The sequence below is a fragment of the Xyrauchen texanus genome, chromosome 50, assembly GCF_025860055.1.
Source record: "Xyrauchen texanus isolate HMW12.3.18 chromosome 50, RBS_HiC_50CHRs, whole genome shotgun sequence".
NCBI classification, from domain to species: Eukaryota; Metazoa; Chordata; class Actinopteri; order Cypriniformes; family Catostomidae; genus Xyrauchen; species Xyrauchen texanus.
This window is the reverse complement of record NC_068325.1, coordinates 6,799,412-6,825,751: the sequence shown is the minus strand read 5'-3', so window position 1 is coordinate 6,825,751 and position 26,340 is coordinate 6,799,412. Positions and strand designations below refer to the sequence as shown.

The following is a 26,340-nucleotide window of genomic DNA, read 5'->3' as shown; positions in this document are numbered from 1 at the left end:
ACCTCCAATTAGCCAATCAGAAGCTAATTGGCTAATTGCCTAAAGGTTTGAAATCATTTTCTGGAATTTTCCAAGCTGCTTAAAGGCACAATTATTGTGTATGTAAACTTCTGAACCACTGGAATTGGGATATAGTCAATTAAAAATGAAACAATCTGTCTGTAAATAATTGTTGGAAAAATTAATTCTGTCATGCACAAGTAGATGTCCTAAACGACTTGCCAAATCTATAGTTTGCTAATATGAAATCTGTGGAGAGGTTCAAATATGAGTTTGACTTCAACCAAAGTGTATGTACACTTCTGATTTCAACTGTATATACATTGGTTGCCAAAAGTTTGGAGTAATGTACAGATTTTGCTCTTATGGAAAGAAATTGGTACTTTTATTCACCAAAGTGGCATTCAACTACACAACGTATAGTCAGCACATTAATAACATGAAAAATTACTATTACAATTTGAAACCAATGTTCAGAACTTCTTAAAATACTTCAGAGTTCTCATCAATAAATCCTCCACATGCAGCAATGACAGCTTTACAGATCCTTGGCATTCTAGCTGTCAGTTTGTCCAGATACTTAGGTGACATTTCACCACATGCTAACTGTAGCACTTTCCATAGATCTGATTCCACAAAAGCTCAATGGGGTTAAGATTCCCTGGATGGCCATCAGGGAATGGAGGTTACGACAGTAACCGAGACATTCCCCTTCTGTCACTCACTTGACGTTGTGTCGATGAAGTGACACTAGGGGTCCCTTATACGAAACACCACGTTAGCTGAACTGTTACGTGAACTGCTCGTAAAGAGTGGTGAGACTAGTCACCACCGGCAAGTTGGGGGTGAGGAATGCGTGAGGCAGCCTGGTGGTCTTGGAGGTGGCGACCGTGAGCACCGGGCGCGTAGCACGAGGAGAGAGGAAAGCGCTATTTTTCTTGACAAGTTGCGTGCGGTGAACAGAAAAGTGGGAACAAAAGATTTACCTCCCGGCCCTCCAGCAGGGGACGGAGCGGTCTGGATAACCGCTCCGGAGTTCCTGCAGTCCTCTCTGTCCATGGGCGTCCCGTCTCGGGGGTGCTTGGGAGCCTGTCTTTGCAGCCAGCCGAGAGGCGGGGGGTGTTGCACTCCTGTGGGGTGCTCTACGCCGGGCCGAGGGCTGGGCTTGGGCTGGGGCGGAGCCGGCCAAGTCTGAGTTGCCGCAGGTTTAGAGGGGAAATAGCTCTTGAAGTGCCCAGGGGGGTAATCTGAAAAGGCATCTCTACCCTACCCCGTAACCCAGTCTCTGATCTGTCCATCCCCAGCACTCAACCTAAACTGGTCCAGGTCTGGATGGCCACATCTCACCCAAAATGAGGCCAGCACTTATGGTCCATAGTCGAGCCGAATGTGGCTAAATGTGCCGTGTCTCAGCCCACATCGGGCCAAATACGCACATCCAAATCCTAGCCAAATCTGGCAACCATTACTGGGCCAGAGCTGGCTCCCTTTTGGTGAGCCATTGCCAGAACACAGCCGAGTGAGCCTGATTCCGCTGGCTACCTGGGCAGAGAATATAATTTTCACTTATTCATTTGCTCCAAGGCCACAAGAAAAAATCCACTATTATGTTTGAATGACTTTCCAGAAAAGGGAAAAAAACATTTGTGCGATGGATTAAGACAATCAGATAAGGAGAAGATGCCACATTTACTGTCACTCTCTCAGCAACAGTAATAGAAAACCACTTGAAGCTGTGGTAATTCGTTTTTTAAAACTAATTCCAGGTTAATATAACGCATAGCATAATGTTATAAAATTACGCTCAATATTTTAAAAATGTATAATATAAAAAAACTGCGAGATTTTCGCTGATAAATAAGGCGGAAACGAGTCATCATTCTGTGAAGAATGTGCTCTGCGCATGTGCCAAGCGAGGAAGCGTCGTTGAGCTAAATCTTTTATAGATTTGTATTCAACCTCCGCAGATCATCCGTAGGAAAAAGCGTAAGAGACCAACTTGGATCACGTGAGTCTTCTAAGCCAATCATATAATGTAGAGCTAGTCATTGAACCGCGTTCAGAGTGTTACGACAGTAAATACAAATGAATTAGGAGAGCCGTAAACTGACACTAACATGTCGCAAACTGTTCCGTAATTTATTTTATAAAACATGCATTTTCGTATTAATCTCCACACGTAGTTCACTTCAAAATGGCTGTTTAGTGTAAAACATGTAGACGATTAGCGGACAGTTGGTCCATTCACTAAGCAATGAGCCGTTACCTCACAAAAGCAGTTTAATTGGCATACCGAAGCATCTCATCCATAGACATCCATTAAAAAAGTCGGCCTCTGGAGTCCTTGCCTGTGTACCGCCGCGTTACGCTTTATTAAATTAAGCTTGATATGGTATATGGACTTGGTAGTATTGGGGCTCTGGTAGTGGGCTGTCCTTGTATTGATGCTGTGGAGATTGCCAAAAGTGTTCCACTGCGATATAATTTAACGAATACTTTCTGTATTTTCAATATTTGTGCTGTATATTTATAAATCAAACACAAGGAGGTGTGGCGCAAAGCAGGCAATTTCGATACATTTCGCGCTACAACAGATATTTTCTGCGCATGTAAACTTACCGGAAATTGACTAATACCAAAATAAGCCATAATAAGATAACATCAGGATAAACTGCAATTACAATACAATAATTTAACCGATATCAACGTCATGGCACTAAGGTATGTATGTACAGTTTTAGTGTTTATATTCATACAAATAACCCCAACAATCTTTAGGCCGCGTGCAGTTTGGCACGAATGCATAATGCAGCATAGGGCTCTTTTTACACCATAGGGCCGAAAAGTTCGTAAACTTGTGCGGTGAAATCATGTGAATGACTGTAACTGATCTGTGATGTCGGCATGAGCGGTAAACATTGGAGTAAGTGCGCTATGGAGGATTTGTTTTGAATGAGCGAAAGTAACCAAGCCTTGTACTGCTCCGATAAAGGAAACCATTTTGAGTAAATAAAAAAATTCGGACAAAAATGACCGAATAACATAGGAGGATTGACAAAGTATTTTATTTATTACATTTATTATGAAAATAGTATATGGGAATATATTTTGAGCTCGTAATCTGCTTCCCTTACGAAAAAGGCATGTAAACACACTATTTTTTATAAGCGTATTCACTTCATCCAAATATTAGCAAACTTGGCATGCTAGAAACAACTAAAGGCACTATTAATTATCTCTTGGCATTGACAATTGTATCACCATGTACTAAAGCCAGGGCCGGCCCAAGCCTTTATGGGGCCCTAAGCAGAATTTGATTTGGGGCCCCTCGGTGCCACCAATATGATTGATTATTGTCAATGCTTGATTATTCGCACACTATAAATCTAACACACACCTTATCGATTTTATTAGTTGTAGCTGTGTTGCTTACAACATACCAATGTCTGCCTGGCATGATTTTACCCTTCTATGGTTTTAATTGTAACAGTAACACACCTACAGTCAGGTCTGGAACGCAGACATCACCAGACGCTGGGTTTCATCCCTGGTGATGCTCTGCCAGGCCTCTACTGCAACTGTCTTCAGTTCCTGCTTGTTCTTGGGGCATTTTCCCTTCAGTTTTGTCTTCAGCAAGTGAAATGCATGCTCAATCGGATTCAGGTCAGGTGATTGACTTGGCCATTGCATAACATTCCACTTCTTTCCCTTAAAAACTCTTTGGTTGCTTTCGCAGTATGCTTCGGGTCATTGTCCATCTGTACTGTGAAGCGCCGTCCAATGAGTTCTGAAGCATTTGGCTGAATATGAGCAGATAATATTGCCCGAAACACTTCAGAATTCATCCTGCTGCTTTTGTCAGCAGTCACATCATCAATAAATACAAGAGAACCAGTTCCATTGGCAGCCATACATGCCCACGCCATGACACTACCACCACCATGCTTCACTGATGAGGTGGTATGCTTTGGATCATGAGCAGTTCCTTTCCTTCTCCATACTCTTCTCTTCCCATCACTCTGGTACAAGTTGATTTTTGTCTCATCTGTCCATAGGATGTTGTTCCAGAACTGTGAAGGCTTTTTTAGATGTTGTTTGGCAAACTCTAATCTGGCCTTCCTGTTTTTGAGGCTCACCAATGGTTTACATCTTGTGGTGAACCCTCTGTATTCACTCTGGGGAAGTCTTCTCTTGATTGTTGACTTTGACACACATACACCTACCTCCTGGAGAGTGTTCTTGATCTGGCCAACTGTTGTGAAGGGTGTTTTCTTCACCAGGGAAAGAATTCTTCAGCCATCCACCACAGTTGTTTAACGTGGTCTTCCGGGTCTTTTGGTGTTGCTGAACTCACTGGTGCATTCTTTCTTTTTAAGAATGTTCCAAACAGTTGATTTGGCCACACCTAATGTTTTTGCTATCACTCTGATGGGTTTGTTTTGATTTTTCAGCCTAATGATGGCTTGCTTCACTGATAGTGACAGCTCTTTGGATCTCATATTGAGAGTTGACCGCAACAGATTCCAAATGCAAATAGCACACTTGAAATGAACTCTGGACCTTTTATCTGCTCCTTGTAAATGGGATAATGAGGGAATAACACACACCTGGCCATGGAACAGCTGAGCAGCCAATTGTCCCATTACTTTGGTCCCTTAAAAAGTGGGAGGCACATATACAAACTGTTGTAATTCCTACACTGTTCAACTGATTTGGATGTAAATACCCTCAAATTAAAGCTGAAATTCTGCAGTTAAAGCACATCTTGTTCGTTTCATTTCAAATCCATTGTGGTGGTGTATAGAGCCAAAAAGATTCGAATTGTGTCGATGTCCCAATATTTATGGACCTGACTGTATATTTACCCAATCTTGTTGTCCCTCTGTTACCAGTTTTGTGGACTTCCTAGAGAACAATTTGCAGCAGAAGCTGTAGACTGCATAATTTCTTTTTGAATAAGTGAGCCAGCTCCACTTACATTATTTTCCCATTAATTAATTTTCTGTAGGTGTAGTGGTAGTGGAAGCTTCGGCCATCAGGTTTTTCAGGGAATGTGAAGTTTTCCTTTACATGGACTGGCCCTCTGCTTACCAGATCAGTCCTTTTAGATACCTTTTATCTTGCTGTTTGTCTCTTCCTCTGTTTTCTTCTTTTTCCTTTTCTCTTCACCAGAGGGATATGTCCTTTTTTGTGACATTGCTGTTTTGCTGTCTGAATGTGCTTGCATCCTGCAGCCCGTTAACATTGCTTTTTGTATAATTACCATTGTCCATTGATAGTATATCACAAAAAAAAAAAAAAAATCAAGCTGTTATTGCATGTGCTCTTGGGGGCCCTCTGGTGGCCACGGGGCCCTAAGCAGCCGCTTAGTTTGCTTATGCCTTGGGCCGGCTCTGACTAAAGCCATTTAACTTGGCCTGCACGATATATCATTTCAGCATCGACATTGCGATGTGCGCATCCGCAATAGTCACATCGTAGAACGTGTGATGTAGTAAGGTAAACATGTATCAGTCTACAATTTTTCAAAAAGGAAAACTAGCATTTTATCTGTCTGATATGACGTAATTTACTCCGATTAAAGGGTTCTTGGATACACCAAGTTTGTTATTATTTTTTAAAAACATGTTCGTTGCTACACATTGTTGACGTGAAGGCTCTGCTTGAGCATAACGAAATGATGAGCGAGGAACATTTCGGAAAAGACCGAAATGGAGAATAGGGTTGCAAAAAGAAATGCATCATCAGATATATGGATATATTTCGGCTACAGACAGGATGATGTTGACCAAAAACAGGTACTTTGTCAAGAGTGCCTTGCAGTTCTTGCCACAACATTAGGCAACATGACCAATTTGTTTGATCATTTAAGTCGGCACCACAAATCTTTGTATGACAAGTGCAAAGCCAGATCTGAATGCCGTCCAGAGCAAAAAACTATTTAGTTTGCCTTTGCCAGTGTTACACCTAGGGATGCACCGATCCGAGACCTGGATCAGTATCACGCTCTGATACTGAAGCTTTTAGACGGATCGTATCTGTCCGATGAGCCCGATCCAAATCCGATACTGTGTGTTAGTCATGTTCATTACTGTCAAGCTCCAAATATGACATAAAAGAACCATAAAATCACAATTAAAGTAGTTAATATGACTCGTGCATTTTATTCAAAGCCATTTGAAGACGTCGCGATAGCTCTGTGAATCACAAAAGGCTGTGTTTAAGTATATAAGTTACTATATAAAATGCACACGCAGCTCCAGCGCATCAGTGAATGGTGCTGCTCTGTTTACACACACGCTCTTGGCTATTTATAGCCTTCACAGGAGTGCAATATTTGAGCGCTACTCACAAACAACATCTCCGATGTAGATGCTCAATAGTTCGGTTCACTTATAATATGCATTTAGAACAGCACCGGAGGTGCATGTGACCAGAATTTGAATAAGAAGTGAATTAAACTACTGTGAACTTACAAACGGACACGCAGGACTTCCTGGAGAGTTCACAATGTCAAAATAAAAGTGTGAGGGTTAAAAAGTTAAAGGTGCACGATTGAGATATATTACTATTATAATATATAATTATTTGTTTACAAATTAAGTTAACATATATGTTCCATAACACTGTAACTGTTATCGGATCAGGATCGGCAAATCCTGAGATATCCAATATCGGATCGGAAGAGAAAAACTGTTTTAATTTACTGAACTGTCAGTTTAAATATGACACATCTGGCGGCGTCATCTGTGCTTCCTTAATGTCTGTATAAAAATTACCTCAAAGTGTTTGGTAGCTGCATATTTATTGTTAACATTATTAATATTATACACTCACTGACCAAAATGTACAACATGTCCTGGTCTGATGAATCTCGATGATATTCTGCTCAGAGTGTTTATCGGAGTTATTGTAGCCTTTCTGTCAGCTCGATACAGTCTGGTCATTCTCTGTTGACCTCTCTCATCAACAAGGCATTTCGGTCTGCAGAACTGACACTCACTGGATGTTTTTTGTTTTTGCCACCATTCGGAGTAAACTCTAGAGACTGTTGTGCGTAAAAATCCCAGGAGATCAGCAGATACAGAAATGTTCAAACCAGCCCGTCTGGCACCAGCAATGGACGCTTTTCACACGCCGCAAAGCGGAAGTCATCATAGTTGGCTAATCTTGAATGCCGGTAATTGGTGGACCACAGCAAATTACATTTTTGCTTATCCGTTTGTACCAACAGCAAAAGAAAAAATCAACAATTATGCTTTTACAGATTTGCAGTAGAAAATAACAATATACAGCACTGGATAACATCAGTAAGAATGTGTTAGAAGCCTCGTTGCAGCTATGGTAACCGATGCTTTAAAACGTATTCCAGGGTAATATAATACAAAGTACAATATAATAAATTTACATTAAATATTAAATATAAAATTGGAAATATAATATTTTTTTGCTACATTTATGTTGTTAAAGAAGGTGGAAACACATCATATTAGATCTGTGAAAAGGGTCCATCATGCTACGGTCAAAATCGCTGTGATAACCATTTTTTCCCAATTCAGATGGTTGACAACTTTAGGGGGCGTGTTGAAGCGGGTTTCGCCCAGGGCGCAAAACAAGCTAGAACCGCTACTGACGCTCTATATTGCATTGTGTCTACGTAATGCCTACCTACACAGAAATCAGTGATTCAAACATTTGATGAATATAATAACCTGGACAATGTGCCGGGAAACTTTATTTATATATATATATATTTAAAGCAAACACATTCTGGTCTGTGCTTCACTACAATGTAAATGCATCCTCTCCACAACAGCAGAAGACCACGTCCGGCACTTTATTAATACCAAAGTGTTCTTAACAAATGTCTGTCACAATTCAACAATCGGAATATTCATTATATAGGCTTCATTTTCTTTATGGAAAAATATGGGGGTGAAACCTGGGCAATTTTAGCTGGTTTTTAAAAATTGTTTAAAGGGTGTGGTGATAATACCAAGTTATTGCATGAATGTGGACAAATAAACAAAGTTGGTGCAAGTAACATTTTCTTGTCTTTTACCAATATTAACTTGCTTTTGTTTGTTGTTACAGATTCTGGTTCGTTTGTTTATTTTTACATCTGAAAGGTTAGTATTCACAGACCTCAGTTAAAGCAGAATTGTGTCGTTTCTGCACTATTTTGCAAATTGCAAAATTAATTTTTTTAAACATTTAAAAATGTAAACTCGCCCCATGCTCACCCCAAACTGCCATTGGTCGTTGTTGCTGTGCTGGGATTGATGGGCCACTCAAACAAACATTTAAGTGAAATCAACATACTATTGGCTTAAATATAGATGACTTTGCATATTAAGCTGGGACATGAGAAAGATAGCTGTTTTATTTATTTATTTTGCCGGTGCTTCCTAAAGTTTTTGCTTTCATCCCCAGTGTCTCTGCAAGGAACAGCGGAAATCAAAGGTGTTGTTGGAGACTCTGTCATCTTGCCATGCTCTTATGAAGAAAGAGTGCTGAAGAACACGGAAATTAATGTATTTTGGAGATACAAACAAAGCAAGAATGTTTATGATATTAGAAACGGCCTTCCTTCAACAGAAAAACAAGATCAAATATTCAAAGATCGAATAGAAAGTTTTGTCCCAGAGATCGCAAATGGAAACTTTTCCCTCACACTCAAAAATCTGAGCTTCGCTGATGCAGGGGAGTTCTTCTGCTCGACTGTAGATGTGAAAAAATCCTTTATAACACTGCAAGTAAGAGGTGTGTGGAAAGTGGAAACTGTCATTACTGATGTACAGTTTGGGTCATTTGTTAAATGGATGCAATGTCTGTTCAAATATATATTACGCTTTAACACTTCTGTGGTAGATATGTTATTGTGTTTTTTATTATTACATCCAGCAAGCCTACTGCATACATTAATTATATTATTAGTTGTGTTTGTGTAATTAAAAGTGAAATATTAACAGTTCCTTAATGTTTTGTTTTTTGGTTTTACAGCAAAGCCTACTCCAGAACCAACGTTTCAACCAATGGATAAAACTGGAAACTCTTCCATGAACCCTCATCCAGAGAGGATTGTAACTGTCCTGATTGCTGTTTTAGGAATAATTTTGCACTATATATGAGCGTCTCTGTACTGTTTATGTTTTACCCCATGATGTGCCTTTCTGTTATCACAATTGGCTGTACCTGAAGCCCAAATGTATTTTATGTTTATTTTATTGTTAATCTGAACCATATTTTTAACCATTATGGGTAGCACTAAACAGGTCATATCTCTTGTGTGTTTATTCTTGTTCTCAATTAATCTGCGCAAGTAATAAGTATGACAGTTTAAATTAATTCTGCAATCGATTAAACATTTTTATTGATTTAATTACTTGGTGTCCTGATTAATTAATCGCATATACAAATATTTGCTGAGAAAGCCCCTCATATAAGAATAATTCAATATATAATGATTATACATATTTAAATCAATATCATTTTACTTAGTTATCTAAATATTTCCAAATTATATATATATATATTCAGAAAATTACAATGTACTGTATTACATTCCTGTAGCAGAAGAGTTCATCATTGATAAGACAATACAAAAAGCGGTTTTAGAATACAATGTATTGTTTACTACCATATTATTGATCATAAGTCAATCATTGGCATACAGTTCACAGCAATCCATTTCACAAGTGAATTTGTCAATCAGTTGGAGATTTATTATGAGGGCTTGTTTATGGACCTGTCAAATTACACCTACGTCAGACGTCTCGGGTGTGTTGCTTCATAAACAAAAAATGTTTAGGTCACTGTGTCAAGTTAAATATAGTTTAATACTCAATCTTTAAACACATCTTGAGATCCCTTAGATCGCATTTGCGCTCCTTCGAGTGTTTTGAACTTCTGCCTACTGAAGTGTTTTCTTCACTGTATAAACTGTGTGTTGCTCATACAGCTGAAATTTCACTTACTGCCCTCTGGAGTAAACAGGTGGTACTACAAGCTTGCATTTCTCAGGACTCTTCCTTATTATGGTTTGTGGGCATGCGATTAATTGCGTACATTTTTTTAACATGTTATTTTTTGTCAAATTAATTGCACTGAATTAATGCGTTAAATCGACAGCCCTAATTTAAACAGAATAATAGAAGTACATAGCGGTGTAATGTTCTCGGTAAAAAAAAAAAACTAATTGTATGTACTGTACTTTGTCTTTTTGTTCAATTTTTAAATACTTTTTTGCATTAAAATATAGATTGTGATGTGATTCCCCTTGGAGCTGGTTGCTTTGCTTAATGACTCTAATTAGGGCCGTAGTGTTCCTAATAAAGTTACCAGTGAGTGTTAAATTTTGGGTATGGTTCAAAGTGATCACCCATGGTGTTTTGAATGTAACATCACACCGTGAATAGTTAAAAATTGCTTTTAAAGCATATTTGACAATCACTGATCTTGTAGTGTATTTATATCAACCAATGATATTGATTTAACACAAAAAATAAAGAGTGGAAAAATAGAGTTCTATTAGAGCAGGCTGAGCACCTCCCCCTCTTCTCTGTGTGTTTGAGGCTTTCATTTATATTTGTGGTGTTTCCGCTCAAAGAAAGATGTTTGCTGTGGTAGAACATAGAGGTTGTGCTGAAATCTGAGTTACAAAATGAAGATCTTGCAGCTTCAAATCTGTGAGTTTTTGAATGCATTTAAATAAGATTTAATAAAGTGTCTAGGATTATTCAGTGAATTATTTATATTTTAATAAGAGGATGCATACTGGTAATAACAAATGTATTATGCTATAAATGTGGTTAATGAGGACATTTCTAGTGTCCCCATAATTCAAATCGCTTAATAAAAAACAAACTAAACAATGTTTTTTGTGAGGGTTAGAGGAATAGAATCTATAGTTTGTACAGTATAGAAATCATTATGTCTAGGGCGAGTCCTCATAAGAATAGCCACACCAACATGTGTGTGTGTGTGTGTGTGTGTTTCGATCTGTTTGATCAAATGTGAGTTATCATTTAAATAAGATTAATTCTAATTATTCATAGATCTATTCATGTGGAATGAAGTCACAGAGGCTCTGACACAAATACAAGCATCTTCAGGAGATAATGTGACTTTAGTCTGTAATCTTGATATAGAGGAGATTTACTGGTACAAACAGAACTTTCCGGATCCTCCAGTGTTGCTATTACGCACTTACAGGAGCACATTTGAAGGAGCTGATTATGAAAACATCAGATTCAAACACAAATATTCACTGAAAACCAACAGCAGTTTGTTTATCAAAAATGTCACCGTTGAAGAATTAGGAGTTTATTATTGTGTGAAAACTGCTACACCACTTAAATTCAGCAGTGGCACCAAAATCTACATCACTGGTATGTTTTATTATTTTGTATGAATTTTAAATTTTCATATGGATGTTTTTCCATATGATCAATTTGTCAATATTTAATATACTGTGAATAATTAAAAAATTAACATTTAAACTCTTATTTTGACAACTTCCTCATTCTATGAAAAGATATATAATATGGTAATTGAATAATCAATGAGTTAAGATTGTTAGAATAAAAAAAACATTGCATTTTACAGATTTTGTCTACATGAATCAGACAGATTCAGATGATTGTCTACAACATCAGACACTGTGGAACAGTCTTACCATCACATCTGTCTTGCTGAATGCTTTTTTGATCCTTGCAGTAATTGGTGTGTACTTTTGACTAAATCCAGATAAAGGTTATCTTGTTTAAAATGTACACTAATGTAATAATATTCCATGTGTTCTTTGTTTGTTTAAACTGTTGCAAAGTGAATTCAGTGATGTTTAAGTCATTCTACTGTTTCAGGACTGGTGAAGATCTGCCTTGATGCAACGGGAAGAGTTAAAAAGACCTCAAATAAACCTCAGAGTACCACGGCAGCTCAAAACTCGAAGGATTTACAGGTAGGAATAGTCTTTTCATAAATGTTAGCTTAATTCCTTACCATCATACACATAATATATACATATTTATGCAATATCACATGAGCAATCGTTGCTGGTTCAAACCAAATGATGCATCCAAGCCTCCGTTAGTGATTCAAAAATGTCACTTCAGAAATAGTATCACGGCTTGTGCTGTTTCTACAAAGTTATTGGATAAACAAGGATGTGTGTGTGTGTGTGTGTGTGTGTGTGTGTGTGTGAGTGAGTGAGAGAGAGAGAGATGGAGGATGTGCGATCACCTGTTGCCACACCCAAGCAGAGATGCTGTCAGCTATCTGAAGATCAGCTTTCTCAGTGAAAAAATAGTGTCCAAGCTGTATATATATATATATACATGTATATTAAATAACATACAAAACATCCACTGATATTTCTTAAATTAAATTAACTGACATTTCTTTTAGAAAAAGTAATAGAGTAGCACACAGTATGTTGTCATATATGGCATTAATAGAAAATATCTTACTCTTTCAGTATGCTGAAATTGATTTGTCAATGCAACCCAGTGGAACCAGGCCTTGTCAGGACCAGAGCATCTATTCTCTTCTGCGGCCATTAGAAGTTGTATGAAGAAAAGGAAGAAAAGTAGGTTGCACCATAGTCTCAGTATTTGTATTTTAATACTTTAACAATGTTACAAGATGTTTCTTAAATGGATTTGAATTAGTTGTGTTAATTATTTTCATAATTTGGGGATATACAGTATACCAGTCTAAAGTTTGGACACACTGAATTTAAGTTTCTCTTGATCATGTCATAGTTTTGATGAATTTACCTATGAATTAAATCCTAAAGTTTATTACACTTTTTTTCTTTTTTACTCAAAAAACATTCTGTGTTATAAAAACATTTACTGTATGAACACACAGAGTAATCAGTTTATAGTAATGTTCAGTTCTGAGATTGTTTGTCACACATTACATTCAAAGTTTAATAAATAATATAATAGGGAGAGAGGAATAGTTGTCACATGGATAAGTGGTCACAAAGGGACATATATCTAAATAACTATGAGGTTTAGACCATTTAAAAAATTAACTATCCCTGAGAAATATTTTGTACTGTAGAAATGGTCTTGTCTGTTGAATTGTGCTTAAATGTGGTCACACGCCATTTCTTTTTCTATAACAAAATCAAATCTAACATTGTGGACGCTAACATAATTTTCTTCTCTAATACTATTATACTGGTATATAAGAAATAATTTTCAGAGAGGAGATCTTGCTTATTTATAACTTTGTTTTTAATATTAATAATCCTTTCCACCTATTGCCTATAAGCGGTAACCTCAACCATAGAGCAATGAGGTTTCTGAGGGTTGAAGAAGCTTCCAACCCAAGAAACGAGTTTCATGAAACTTCATGCAACAAATCATTTTAAACATTGAACACATCAGCTGATGTCCTGATGATAAATATAACTAATGACTAAGAACCAAAATGACTGCCCAACATTGTGTCATTTATGTGAAGTTATGTGATTAAGCTAAGTTTATGTCAGTTATTTGTTCCAAGTTATTTGCTACTTTATGTTTGTTTGTCTTGCCTTCAAATACAGCTGAAGTGGAATTCACATGAAAACAATCTCAATAAAGGTATTAAAGAGATAATGACTTTATGTTGGGCTTGCATATTTATTATTTATTCATATCTTTTATTTTTGTCCTTACATATAGCACACTGTTTCTGCACTACTCTACTTCATTGTGGGTAACGCATATGAAGTGTGGTTTTGTGCAAATGAAGTGCTCCATTGCTTTGTTCACTTGATAAACAACATGTTCATGCAAGTATCTAGGCAGGTGCTTTACACCTTCACCAATCGATGATGTGTGAAGTTGACCTTTTGTCCATATTGTGTGACAAACAAGACTATAAATTAGAGCTGTCATAATTAAGATTACTATATATAAAATATTACATTACCAAGCCAGTTCCCCAGTTTACGGACTGCCAGGGGCCTTCAAAGTCTCAGGTCGTGTGGTCTGAGACAGCCAAAAGAAGTTGAGCACCGGCCGACCACTGGGGACTCTGAGCTCTTCAGCACATCAAAAGGAACAGAATGCAGGTGTCTTAAGATCTTTTCTCTTGACATGGCATCTTTAAACAGTGAGACACGGCACAGCGGTCAAACATATCCGTCTACCGCATGTGTACTTTAAAAAACACTAAAAGGAGTTTAGTCTGAACAGCCCCTGACTCTTACAGAAATCCTTCCTCATTCTCACAACAGAAAGTTCCACTAATTAATAAAGCAGTGCAAGTATTCAGTTCCCTTTCCATTATCCAGTTTGGGTAACACTATGTGGTTGGTTTGCTCAATCCCACTCGTGGTGCATGACAAATGGTCTTCTTTTTGTTGATTCTCAATGGTGAGAAGGAAACTAGACTGCATCAAGTTGTAGCGTTTAATCAAACTGAAGATTTTGCAGCTTCAGCTCTGTAAGTTTAGTTTTCTTTATGAATGTCTTTTCATGTGCGTGTAAATGACACGACTAGTCAAAAATTTGAAAAATGTGTGAACTTTAAACATGTTTGATCAAAAGTTATGCCAAATTTACTGACATTGTGTATGCAAATATAAATTGTGCTTAAGTGGTTTTATTTTGATGCAAAATAAAGATTTTTAATAAAACCGTCGACCAGATGGTGAATGTGCATGCGTACAGACATCATACATTATACAATAGCGCTTGTCAGTAATTCATCTAAGTTCAGGGTACATTAACTTTCAGAAGCATCATGTCGATTTACCATGTGATAGCTGTGCTGTGCTATGGACACAATGTAAGGTTAAGCATTTGATATACGTAGGTATAAGTTAGGCTGGACTATCTATGCTATTTACAAATTAATAATATACTTTTTACTAACTGTTTTTATTCAATATTTTCATTAAAGCTGTTACAATAAAAACTGAATAATGTTCTTAGTGTTTTCTTTCAATATTTTTACTAATGACACCAACTAGTGTTAAAAATGACATTGGGGTATATTGTAACAATGGAAGTCCTTGTGTTCCAAGTCTTCTGAAGCCATACAATATCTTTGCCAATAACAGTTTGAAATAGAAGTCATTATTTGCTTTTTTTAAATGTTACAAGCATGTGAGATTTGAGAGCTCCATAAGAGGGGAAGATTTATAGCGAATAACAAATTGAAATTCGGTCTGTTCCTCACACAATGTGTCTTTCATATGTCTTCAGACTTGAAGCGCAGAAGTCATTCAAACTACTTATATGGTACTCTAATGGTGCTTTTTCCTTTTTGAAGCTTGACAGTAGTATAAATCAGCATCCACATTTGTTGTATTGAAAAGAGTAGATCGGACATCTCCTTTATTTGTTACATGGAAGACAGAAAAAATCACATAACAACATTCTGATTCACAACTTTGTGTCTAGTTAAGATACGTCTGCTCTGTTCTGAACAGGTAACTGTTTTTACCTGTGGCTAACACCTCTATAAACTGTTCTGACAAGCTGTCTGAATGTTCCACTGGTTTTGCACAATACAAGTAATTAACCACAAAGTCTCACCTTCTTCAAGAGTTTTTCTTTTTGACGTTAGGTGACTTTGTGCATCATTTTCTTCTGAATTTCATAAGTGAATTTGTAATTAAGATTACTATATATAAAATATTACATTACCAAGCCAGTTCCCCAGGTTACGGACTGCCAGGGGCCTTCAAAGCCTCAGGTCGTGTGGTCTGAGACAGACAAAAGAAGTTGAGCACCGGCCGACCACTGGGGACTCTGAGCTCTTCAGCACATCAAAAGGAACAGAATGCAGGTGTCTTAAGATCTTTTCTCTTGACATGGCATCTTTAAACAGTGAGACACGGCACAGCGGTCAAACATATCCGTCTACCGCATGTGTACTTTAAAAAACACTAAAAGGAGTTTAGTCTGAACAGCCCCTGTCTCTTACAGAAATCCTTCCTCATTCTCACAACAGAAAGTTCCACTAATTAATAAAGCAGTGCAAGTATTCAGTTCCCTTTCCATTATCCAGTTTGGGTAACACTATGTGGTTGGTTTGCTCAATAACACTCGTGGTGCATGACAAATGGGCTTCTTTTTGTTTATTCTGTAGCACTCAAAACAATACTTTGTATAACAGGGAACGTTACCATGAGCAATATTTTGAAATGGTGACTGTGCAGAGATGTGCCATACTTTTTAACATAATAAAAGATTACGATTAGGTCAGTAATTAAATTTAAGCACTACTGGAATAAAAGACTACACAATGTGGTCAGCACAAACTTCTTCTTCATGTGGTTGATATTACCCTCAGCTTGAAAGCTCTGGCGAAAATGTTCATCTCAATGGTGAGAAGAAAACTAGACTGCATCAAGTTGCAGCGTTTGATCAAACTGAAGTTTAGTTTTCTTTATGAATGTCTTTTCATGTGCGTGTAAATGACACGACTAGTCAAAATGTTGAAAAAAAATTCAAAACAGCGTTTGATCCAAAGTTTATGCCAAATTGCCTGACATTGTGTATGCAAATATAAATTGTGCTTAAGTGATTTTTTTTAATGCAAAATAAAGATTTTTAATAAAACCTTCGACCAGATGGTGAATGTGCATGCGTACATACATCATACATGGGAACTTATACAATAAGCTTTGTCAGTAATTCATCTAAGTTCAGGGTACGTTAACTTTCAGAAGCATCATGTCGATTTACCATGTGATAGCTGTCCTGTGCTATGGACACAATGTAAGGTTAAGCATTTGATATACGTAGGTATAAGTTAGGCTGGACTATCTATGCTATTTACAAATTAATAATATAACTTTTTACTAGCTGTTTTTATTCAATATTTTCATTAAAGCTGTTACAATAAAAACTGAATGATGTTCTTAGTGTTTTCTTTCAATATTTTTACTAATGACACCAACTAGTGTTAAAAATGACATTGGGGTATATTGTAACAATGGAAGTCCTTGTGTTCCAAGTCTTCTGAAGCCATACAATATCTTTGCCAATAACAGTTTGAAATAGAAGTCATTATTTGCTTTTTTTAAATGTTACAAGCATGTGAGATTTGAGAGCTCCATAAGAGGGGAAGATTTATAGCAAATAACAAATTGAATTTCGGTCTGTTCCTCACACAATGTGTCTTTCATATGTCTTAAGACTTGAAGCGCAGAAGTCATTCAAACTACTTATATGGTACTCTAATGGTGCTTTTTCCTTTTTGAAGCTTGACAGTAGTATAAATCAGCATCCACATTTGTTGTATTGAAAAGAGTAGATCGGACATCTCCTTTATTTGTTACATGGAAGACAGAAAAAATCACATAACAACATTCTGATTCACAACTTTGTGTCTAGTTAAGATACGTCTGCTCTGTTCTGAACAGGTAACTGTTCTTACCTGTGGCTAACACCTCTATAAACTGTTCTGACAAGCTGTCTGAATGTTCCACTGGTTTTGCACAATACAAGTAATTAACCACAAAGTCTCACCTTCTTCAAGAGTTTTTCTTTTTGACGTTAGGTGACTTTGTGCATCATATTTTTCTGAATTTCATAAGTGAATTTGTAGGTGTTGTAAAACAAATTTGTGCATTAAGAGAAATATGTTCTGTGTGTTAAAGAGAGCACAACGTTGGTTTCCTGAAAGGATGATGTGTCAAGAATCTGACACCCTGGGAGCACCTCTCAAGGGTCATTGACTATGAAACCCTTTACAATCATACCAATTTGACTGTCTGGTTACACTTGGTGCCCTGTCTTAAGATAACATCATCATGGGCATATAAGCCGAATCCCAGCATCACACGATCAGGACTTTTGGACTGAAGGAAAGAGAGCGTATCTCTCATTCCCTTAACAGTGAAAAATCAGTAGTCTTATCCAGTTTTCATGAGAGCACTAATTCTAAGTTATGTTTTTATGCCAACGCAAAGCGCAAGTGGCCGTGGGTGGGATTTTTTGCACTACTGTGGGTGTATTGTGTGTAAATGAAGTGCCACAAAGCACAATTAGCTATTTTCTTGATAAATAGGTATTTGCACTAAGACGTTTCAAAAGCAGGTCTTAGCTTAGCATATTTTTTGACCCCACAAAATAATGTAAATCCATATTTCTATTCTTCTAAATTCATTACATAGTCCATTTACACTACCAGCTTCTTATGAATGTGCTGTCTTTGTTTATATCTCTGGTGCTTGACAGGGAATGGACTGTATAATAGGACAGAGATGGTGCCGAAGAAGAATCTCCCTTGACCCAATTAGCGCCTTGCACACGTGATTTCACCAAACATACTTGCGCCTAGACTTAGCACATGCTTGCACGAAAATACGAATACTTCATGGCCTTGCCTGCTGATAGCTTATGACTTATGGCACCATGCTGTGCTTAGCACTCACTCTTTTAAAATAGGGCCCATTGTCTCCTCAAAGGATGCGATAGAGACGATATCCATGGACAATGCTCACAAAGGTTTTTACAGCCGCTATTTCCTAGTTGCCAAAAAGGATTACGTCCCATTTTGGATTTGAGATGTTTGAACCAGATACTCGCAAAGCTTTCCTTCAAGATGGTTACTCAGAAGCAGATTTTGTCCAGCGTACACCCTATGGATCTGGTTTTTGCAATCGACATGGAAGGTGGAAGACCCTCACATTATTGAGATTTGCCTTTGAGGGGAAGGCTTACCAGTTCAAAGTTTTGCCCTTCGGCTTGTTTCTAGCACCTCACATATTCACAAAATGTGTCAATCTGGCGCTCACTCCACTGAGGCTAAGCGGTATTAACGTTCTGAATTACGTCGATGGTTAGTTGCTTTTAGCAATGACAGTGCATTGTCAAAGTATATCATTCAAAACACTGAGATGTCAAGTTCATTTTAAAAGTAACTTTAGTCTGATTATGAGTATTTTAAAATGTAATTTAATCCAATTACAAGTACTTGATTTTTGTAATATGATTACACAATCCAGATTGCATGTAATCGGTTACTACTCAGCACTGCTGGTTGTAATGGGGGAGAGTAAATAATGACAATTTTCAATTGAATGCATTTTGGGTTTAACTCAAAATGACCCCTACCCCCTACCATTATATGTCATTCCTCTAGAGGACAGTTTAGGGCTTTGGAGTGGCCACTGTACTGTTTATTACTGTAATCTGAGCTAGTACTTTTTATTTACAAATGTTTCCTGTCTAAGTCAAAAAATGTCTGAGTTTTGCATTCAGCCCAAAGAAGGATTCTGCTTTCACTGGCTTCATATAAATTATAGGAATAGAACTTTAGGAATTTTTATTTCACATAAAAATAGGAAATGTAGTCTTTTGTTTTTGACACATTATATATTTAATGTGGTTGTATTTTAAAATGATTAGTAATTTAAATCAACTGCTATATACTATGCAATCCCCAAACAAATCTGAAAATATACAGTGGATATAAAAAGTCTGCACACCCCTGTTAAAATGACACGGATAAATCATGTCAGAACTTTTTCCACCTTTAATGTGACCTGTAATGTGAACAATTCAATTGAAAAACAAACTGAAATCTTTGAGGAAAAAAAAAAAACAACTTACAATAACCTGGTTGCATAAGTGTGCACACCCTCTTATAACTGGGGATGTGGCTGTGTTCAGAATTAACCAATCACATTCAAACTCATGGTTCTCCTCTCTATTCAAAAGTACCCATGTTTTCTGAAGCAATATAAAGCTCTGCTGCCCTCTGGAGGGATATTTGTCAAACAGAGCCAAGTATGCTGCAGGCTGAAGATCTCCAAATGGGTGCAGAATCTCCAAAAGAGGGTGGCATTACTTCAGAAGAGGGCAGGTTTATATTTAATAAAATATGGAAAGGGTTAGGTAGAGGCTCTATATCTTTGCTGGCTGTTTGTAGCTCCCGCCCATTTTTGAAGCTCTGCCTGCAGCTATATGCATCTCAGCAGTCTTCTTATTTTGTGTATATTGTATATTTTATATTATTAGGTGAATATTGTGTTGTGTAACAGATGTGTAAACTGTGTTATGTGTAAATCAGATGTTTATTGTAATTGTCATTCTGCTATGTTGCTTGGAACCACACCCAAGAATTTCACCCACTGTTGCACTTGTGTATATGTTTGAGTGACAATAAAGGGATCTGATTTTGATTTGATCAGAGTAGTAGTACAGTGACCTAAATCATCAGATTTTATGTTTGCAACCCTGAAAACCACAAACAAATCTATGTAAGGTAACATATTACATGACGCAGCCTATGTAAAGTGGTTTGTGTTGATCACAATGTGTTTTGTGTATACTGAATTATTGGTATGCACATGAAACCTTCAAATTCAAGAGCCATTTAGAAATGAAGTACTCAAACTATCAAGACAATGTAACGCAAAATAGTTTTTTTCCTATTCAGGCTATGTAATGTTAATAATTGTGCATATTGTTTTGCCTATGCAGTTCCTGGTCATTTTATTCAATTTCAATGTTTGATTTTAAGGTTTGAAATTTTGAATGTAAAAATGTGGTTCCATCAGTACCAGCTCTCCCTTTAGGCATAAACGTAAAGTTGCCTAGGGCCCCCAATCCGCCAGGGGGCCCCCACACTGTTAAAGACATTATAAGTACTACATACTGACGTGGGCCCCCACACAAATGTTTGCTAGGACCGGCACTGGGTTCCATGTTGAGTCCTCATTAGTATGATATGACATCATTTTCATATTTGTAGAACTATTCCAGTCAACTCAGCAGTCCAGTGATTGCAAAGTCATTATGTACAAACATTTGAGACAAACATTTTACAGCAGGTGTTGGCAACATTAGGCACACAGGTTTTAAAGGAAAACTTGACCTCAAAATGGTAATTCTTTTATCATTTACTTATTTGTCTCTACTTCATCACAATGGCTGCATAACCCAGTATGATGCTTTTTTATTTGATATAAATTTCCATTTAATCCAGTGTGACCTATGTGTATTCTTGTTAATATTGATCCTTCTGTTATTCTTAATAAAACTGTCATTCCTCCACCTGAACCCACATTTTTCCTGTGTCTTAAATAAGTGTCTCCCCTTCATTTCTCTATCCCAAAACTTCTGCTAGATATTATTTGCAGCTTTACAAATAAGTGCCTTGGCTTCTGATTTGCTGATATGTATTATGAGTTTGACATTATTGAATTTTATTATTTTTTGCTAGTTTAACTTCCTTTTAATGGTGGATCACAAACTTTAAAAGAGTTCATTACTGCCACCTGCTGTTATCTGGGACCTATTCCTCCCACCCTTCTCCCTCCCCCATCCCAGAAACAAGCCCTGCATCTCAAACTGGACCCTATCCACACTAAACTGTACCCGAGATGAGAATTAGAGTGTCCTAAATCATAGTATGTGGAAATGAGTTGCTCGGATGGTCTACTATTTCCGGTAAATTTGTGAACACTCTTTTGGCTAATAGTGATCCTAGATTTTTCCTTTAGTTGATGAAGAATCATAAGATCACATCTTTAATTTTAAATATAACTGCTATCAGTATTATATTTAATCTACAACACATTGTGAATGTCAACATCATTCACTGAAAAGAGATAATTTGGTTTGCATTAACTACACTTTACTACATTCATCATTATATCAAAACATCAGCAGCAAAAGTGGCAGTGTTAGTGGTCTGTTGACACATTTTTGTTTGCTGTTTACAGAATCAGAATCAGAGTGAGCTTTATTGCCAAGTATGCTTACACACACACACACACACACACACACACACACACACACACACACACACACACACACACACACACAAGGAAATTATCATGGTGACAGAAGCTTCCTGTGCAAAGAGAATGAAACCATATACATACATACAAACATATGCATTTAAACATATTATATAGTGACATAAAAAATAAATAAAATAAGATATAACAGATAAAAAAGAAAAATATACAATAGAGCAATAATGTTGTTAGACTATTTTATATATATATATATATACATGTTATGTGCAGGTGATGTAATGTATTGAAGAAGAGGTTGTTAAAGAATATAAATGAAATATGGATATAAAAATCTTTAAAAAAAAAGATTTACCTTAAAATTACAACGAAAATGTTTAAATCGTTAGTATGGACATAAACCTTTACATAATGAGCTACATATTTTATTACAGATGATTATTGTCATTTTACATAAATTTGTCTGTAATTTTAGAAAACAGAAAAAATATAGTAAAATAATATAGTAATTTTTCCGTACAAATATGAGAAATACATGTAATTTGTCATTATTGTCATAAAATGTAAAATTCCAGTTGGGTTGTTAATTTATATATAATGTCTGGAATTTTACAGAGTTTTGTATGTAAATAATAATAATAATAAAAGCGGAAAACTACTGTAAAAGAGTTATTTTCTGTAAAATTAGGATGTTTTTTTTACAGTGTAAGCATGGATGGATTGAATATTGGCATGGTTGCATTGACAAAAGGAAAGTGTTTGGGGCAGTTTTAACTGTTACGTGAGGTGAATGGCCTGAGGGAAAAAACTGTTCCTGTGAATGGCTGTTCTGGTGCTCAGTGCTTTGTAGCGCCAGCCAGAGGGCAACAGTTTGAAAAGGAAGTGTGCAAAGTGATTTTACCAGCCATTATTGTCACTCTGGATGTGTACATTTCTAGCAGGGTGAGTAGTAGAGCGCCAATAATCTTCTCCAAACTATCCTTTGAAGTCTTCTGATGTCTGACTTGGTAGCTGAACCAAACCAGACAGTTAAAGAAGTGCAGAGGACAGACTCAATGACTGCTGAGAAGAACTGTATCAACAGTGCCTGTGGCAGGTTGAACTTCCTCAGCTGGCAAATGAAGTACAACCTCTGCTGGGCCTTTTTCAAAATTGAGTCTATGTGGGTCTCCCACTTCTGGTCCTGTGAGATGGAAGTGCCCAGGAACTTGAATGTTCCCCGTCTGTCGCTCACTTCGACGTTGTGTCAAAGAAGCGACACTAGGGGTCTATCTTGAGCGCCGAATATACCTCTGATCTATGAAAAAAGGCCAATGAGAAGTTGGCAGACATAATTTTCATGTCCCGCCCCCGGACATACGGGTATAAAGGTGGGGAAATGTGTCTGTTTCATTCAGAAATTTTCTTCGGAGCCGATGGTTGTGTATGCAGTGAGCTGCGCACTTCAGCAGCTTTCTCCTTCTCTGCACAGCGGCGTTGAACGTCCTTTTCAGGACGCATCTTTATAAAGATGCCTTTCCGCCCCTGTGTAGTTCCTGGATGCGGTAGAGTGCTCTCCGCTTCAGACGGCCACAGGCGCTGTCTCGTGTGTCTGGGCTGCGATCACACCGAGGCAGAATTTGTGGATGGTTCATGTTCTCACCGTGAGAGCATGACCATGGCAACGTTAGCGGTCATGGCTTTCCTTCATCCGAAGGAACGCATTCCACTTGCAGCAGGTGTCCCGACGCATCCTGGTCACGACCGACACCTCCAAATTGGGTTGGAGCGCCGTGTGCAACGGGCACACAGCTGCGGACCATTGGAAAGGGGCCCTGCTGCGCTGGCACATCAACTGCCTAGAGTTGTTGACTGTATTCTTTGCCAAGGCGTGCGACGCTCCGCCACATGTCACAACTCGTGCACCTCACAACAGGTGCTGTGCAAGGTCAGGGAGGAGGAGGACCAAGTCACTCTAGTGGCTGCCTATTGGCCCACCCAGGCTTGGTTCTCGTACCTCGTACTCCTCGCGACAGCCCCTCCCTGGCAAATTTCTTAGGGACTGGGCATGCTCTGGCATCCGCACCCAGACCTCTGGAACCTCCACGTCTGGCCCCTGGACGGGATGCGGAAGATCTAGCTGATCTACCACCTGCCGTCGTAGACACAATCAACCAAGCCAGAGCCCCTTCTACCAGGCAACTTTAAGCCCTAAAGTGGCGCTTGTTCGCGAATTGGTGTTCTTCTCAGGCCGAAGACCCACAAAGGTGTGCAGTCAGGTCAGTGCTTTCTGCAGGACAGGTTGGAGGGGAGACTGTCCCTGTCCACCTTGAAGGTGTATGTAGCTGCTATTGCAGCCCACCACGACGCAGTAGATGGCAAGTCTTTGGGTAAGCACGACTTGATTATCAGGTTCCTAAGAGGCGCCTATTTAAGGAGGTTAAATCCCTCCCGGCCAAGCCTGTTCCCCTCCTGGGATCTCTCAGTGGTCCTCTTGGGGCTTCAGAGACCCCTCTTCGAGCCACTAGAATCAGTTGGACTCAGGACCCTCTCCCTAAAGACGGCCCTGCTGATCGCGCTCGCCTTCATGCAAGCGTTCTCTGTCAGCGACACTTGCCTGGAATTAGGTCCGGCAGACACACATCTGATCCTAAGACCACGGCTGGGGTACCTGCACAAGGAACCTACCATGCCCTTCAGAGACCAGGTAGTGAACCTGCAAGGAGGCAGACCCAGCCCCTTCGTTGCTGTGTCCGGTGTGTGCTTTGCGTACCTATTTGGGCCGCACACAGAGCTTTAGACGTTCTGAGCAGCACTTTGTTTGCTTTGGTGGACAGCGGAAAGAGAACACTGTCTCCAAACAGAGGCTCTCACACTGGGTGGTGGATGCCATTTCATTGCCCTATCGCACTACAGACACCCGGTCGCCGTGTCTGTAGCAACTCCTCTCTCCAAAGAGGCGGGTGTTTTCTCCACAGGGTCTTTTCCCCTGAAAGAATAGGAAACTGGGTAAGACCCCCTTCCCCGATGCGTGTAATGGCCCCAGCCGTTGACTCTTTGTGAGAAACATAGAGAGAAAAGAGGCCCGGCTAGGCTCGGCCCGTTCGCCTGTGTAGGGTACAATTGCATTTCTAATTGCATGTCCAGTGTATCCTTCATTAGGTAAGAACATTGGCGGCTGTTCTGGTTCTATATCAGGCTCAGGACCATCAAAATTGTCGTCAGGAGGAATAGGAAATGTTTGTCCTGGACTTGACTACAGTGATTGAGGAGGAAGATAGATCCCCAGTGGATGTAATGAAGACAGTCCAAGACGTTCCTACAAGAAAACGTAAACGTTCCTCAGCTACAAACCAGGATGGTGACAGCTATGAGTTGCTTCTGAAACGGGAAACCGAAAGAGCAGAAGTACAAATTGAACCGGGTAAAGAACAAATCTTGCTTACCCAACTGCAGCAGAAAAAAGTGCAGATGGAGATACATCTCCTAAAGGCAGAGATGGAAAGAGATGGTATCTGTCCTGTAAATTATTTTTGACTATTGGATAGTTTTGTTTTTGTTATTTAACATTATAAAAAATTAAGGAATGTAAAATGTTTCTGTTTATTACAGTGTTTCTGTTTCTTAAAATTAAAACAAACAATGGCTATTTGTGGCCACCGGTATTTTGCCTACCTGTTGCTCAAGCCAGTAGGCTACACAGTTGGTTCCATTTAAGGCTCTGGTAAACAGGATTTGGTAATCCTGAAATTTGGTATTTGGATCACAGTGATCCAATCCAATGTTTCTTTAAAAAACTGGCATAAAAGTAAGATGGATCAGGTGATCCTGTATAGCAAAACATGGAATTTCCAAATCTGGATCAATTTTGAAAAACTTGGCCCAGAGGATTAAACTAATATTAAACTAAAAGAATATTTAGCATATTTGACAATCACTGATCTTATAGTGTATTTATATCAACCAATGATATTGATTTAACACAAAAAATAAAGAGTGGAAAAATAGAGTTCTATTAGAGCAGGCTGAGACCTCCCCCTCTTCTCTGTGTGTTTGAGGCTTTCATTTATATTTGTGGTGTTTCCGCTCGAAGAAAGATGTTTGCTGTGGTAGAACATAGAGGTTGTGCTGAAATCTGAGTTACAAAATGAAGATCTTGCAGCTTCAAATCTGTGAGTTTTTGAATGCATTTAAATAAGATTTAAAAAAAGTGTCTAGGATTATTCAGTGAATTATTTAGATTTTTATAATAATGTGTTTTATATTTATTTATTTTCCTATATTATTTTTCATAGATCTATTCATGTGGAATGAAGTCACAGAGGCTCTGACACAAATACAAGCATCTTCAGGAGATAATGTGACTTTAGTCTGTAATCTTGATATAGAGGAGATTTATTGGTACAAACAGAACTTTCCGGATCCTCCAGTGTTGCTATTACGCACTTACAGGAGCACATTTGAAGTAGCTGATTATGAAAACATCAGATTCAAACACAAATATTCACTGAAAACCAACAGCAGTTTGTTTATCAAAAATGTCACCTTTGAAGAATTAGGAGTTTATTATTGTGTGAAAACTGCTACACCACTTAAATTCAGCAGTGGCACCAAAATCTACATCACTGGTATGTTTT

The 26,340-nt window shown here is 38.1% G+C and overlaps 2 protein-coding genes across 18 annotated transcripts in view; both read left to right on the top strand.

Moving 5' to 3' along the window:
* Positions 1–26,340, top strand: part of LOC127641325 (uncharacterized) — a 118,354-nt gene that overhangs the window by 26,011 nt on the left and 66,003 nt on the right. For 3 of the 15 annotated variants that reach the window (XM_052124275.1, XM_052124267.1, XM_052124270.1), the window contains exons 1-2: positions 10,543–10,688; positions 25,999–26,331. The exons of 1 other annotated variant lie outside the window; for it this stretch is intronic. In XM_052124275.1, the coding sequence (XP_051980235.1) occupies positions 10,664–10,688; positions 25,999–26,331 (358 nt within the window). In that variant the 5' untranslated portion in view covers positions 10,543–10,663. Of the gene's footprint in view, positions 1–8,094; positions 8,464–10,542; positions 10,689–11,057; positions 11,391–11,607; positions 11,725–11,864; positions 12,375–25,754; positions 25,876–25,998; positions 26,332–26,340 lie in introns of those variants that run through there. 11 more of the 15 variants (XM_052124272.1, XM_052124264.1, XM_052124268.1 and 8 more) reach the window with 8 other exon arrangements.
* LOC127641328 (uncharacterized) overlaps positions 1–26,340 on the top strand; it is a 54,471-nt gene that overhangs the window by 25,979 nt on the left and 2,152 nt on the right. The gene's annotated exons all lie outside the window — the stretch shown is intronic.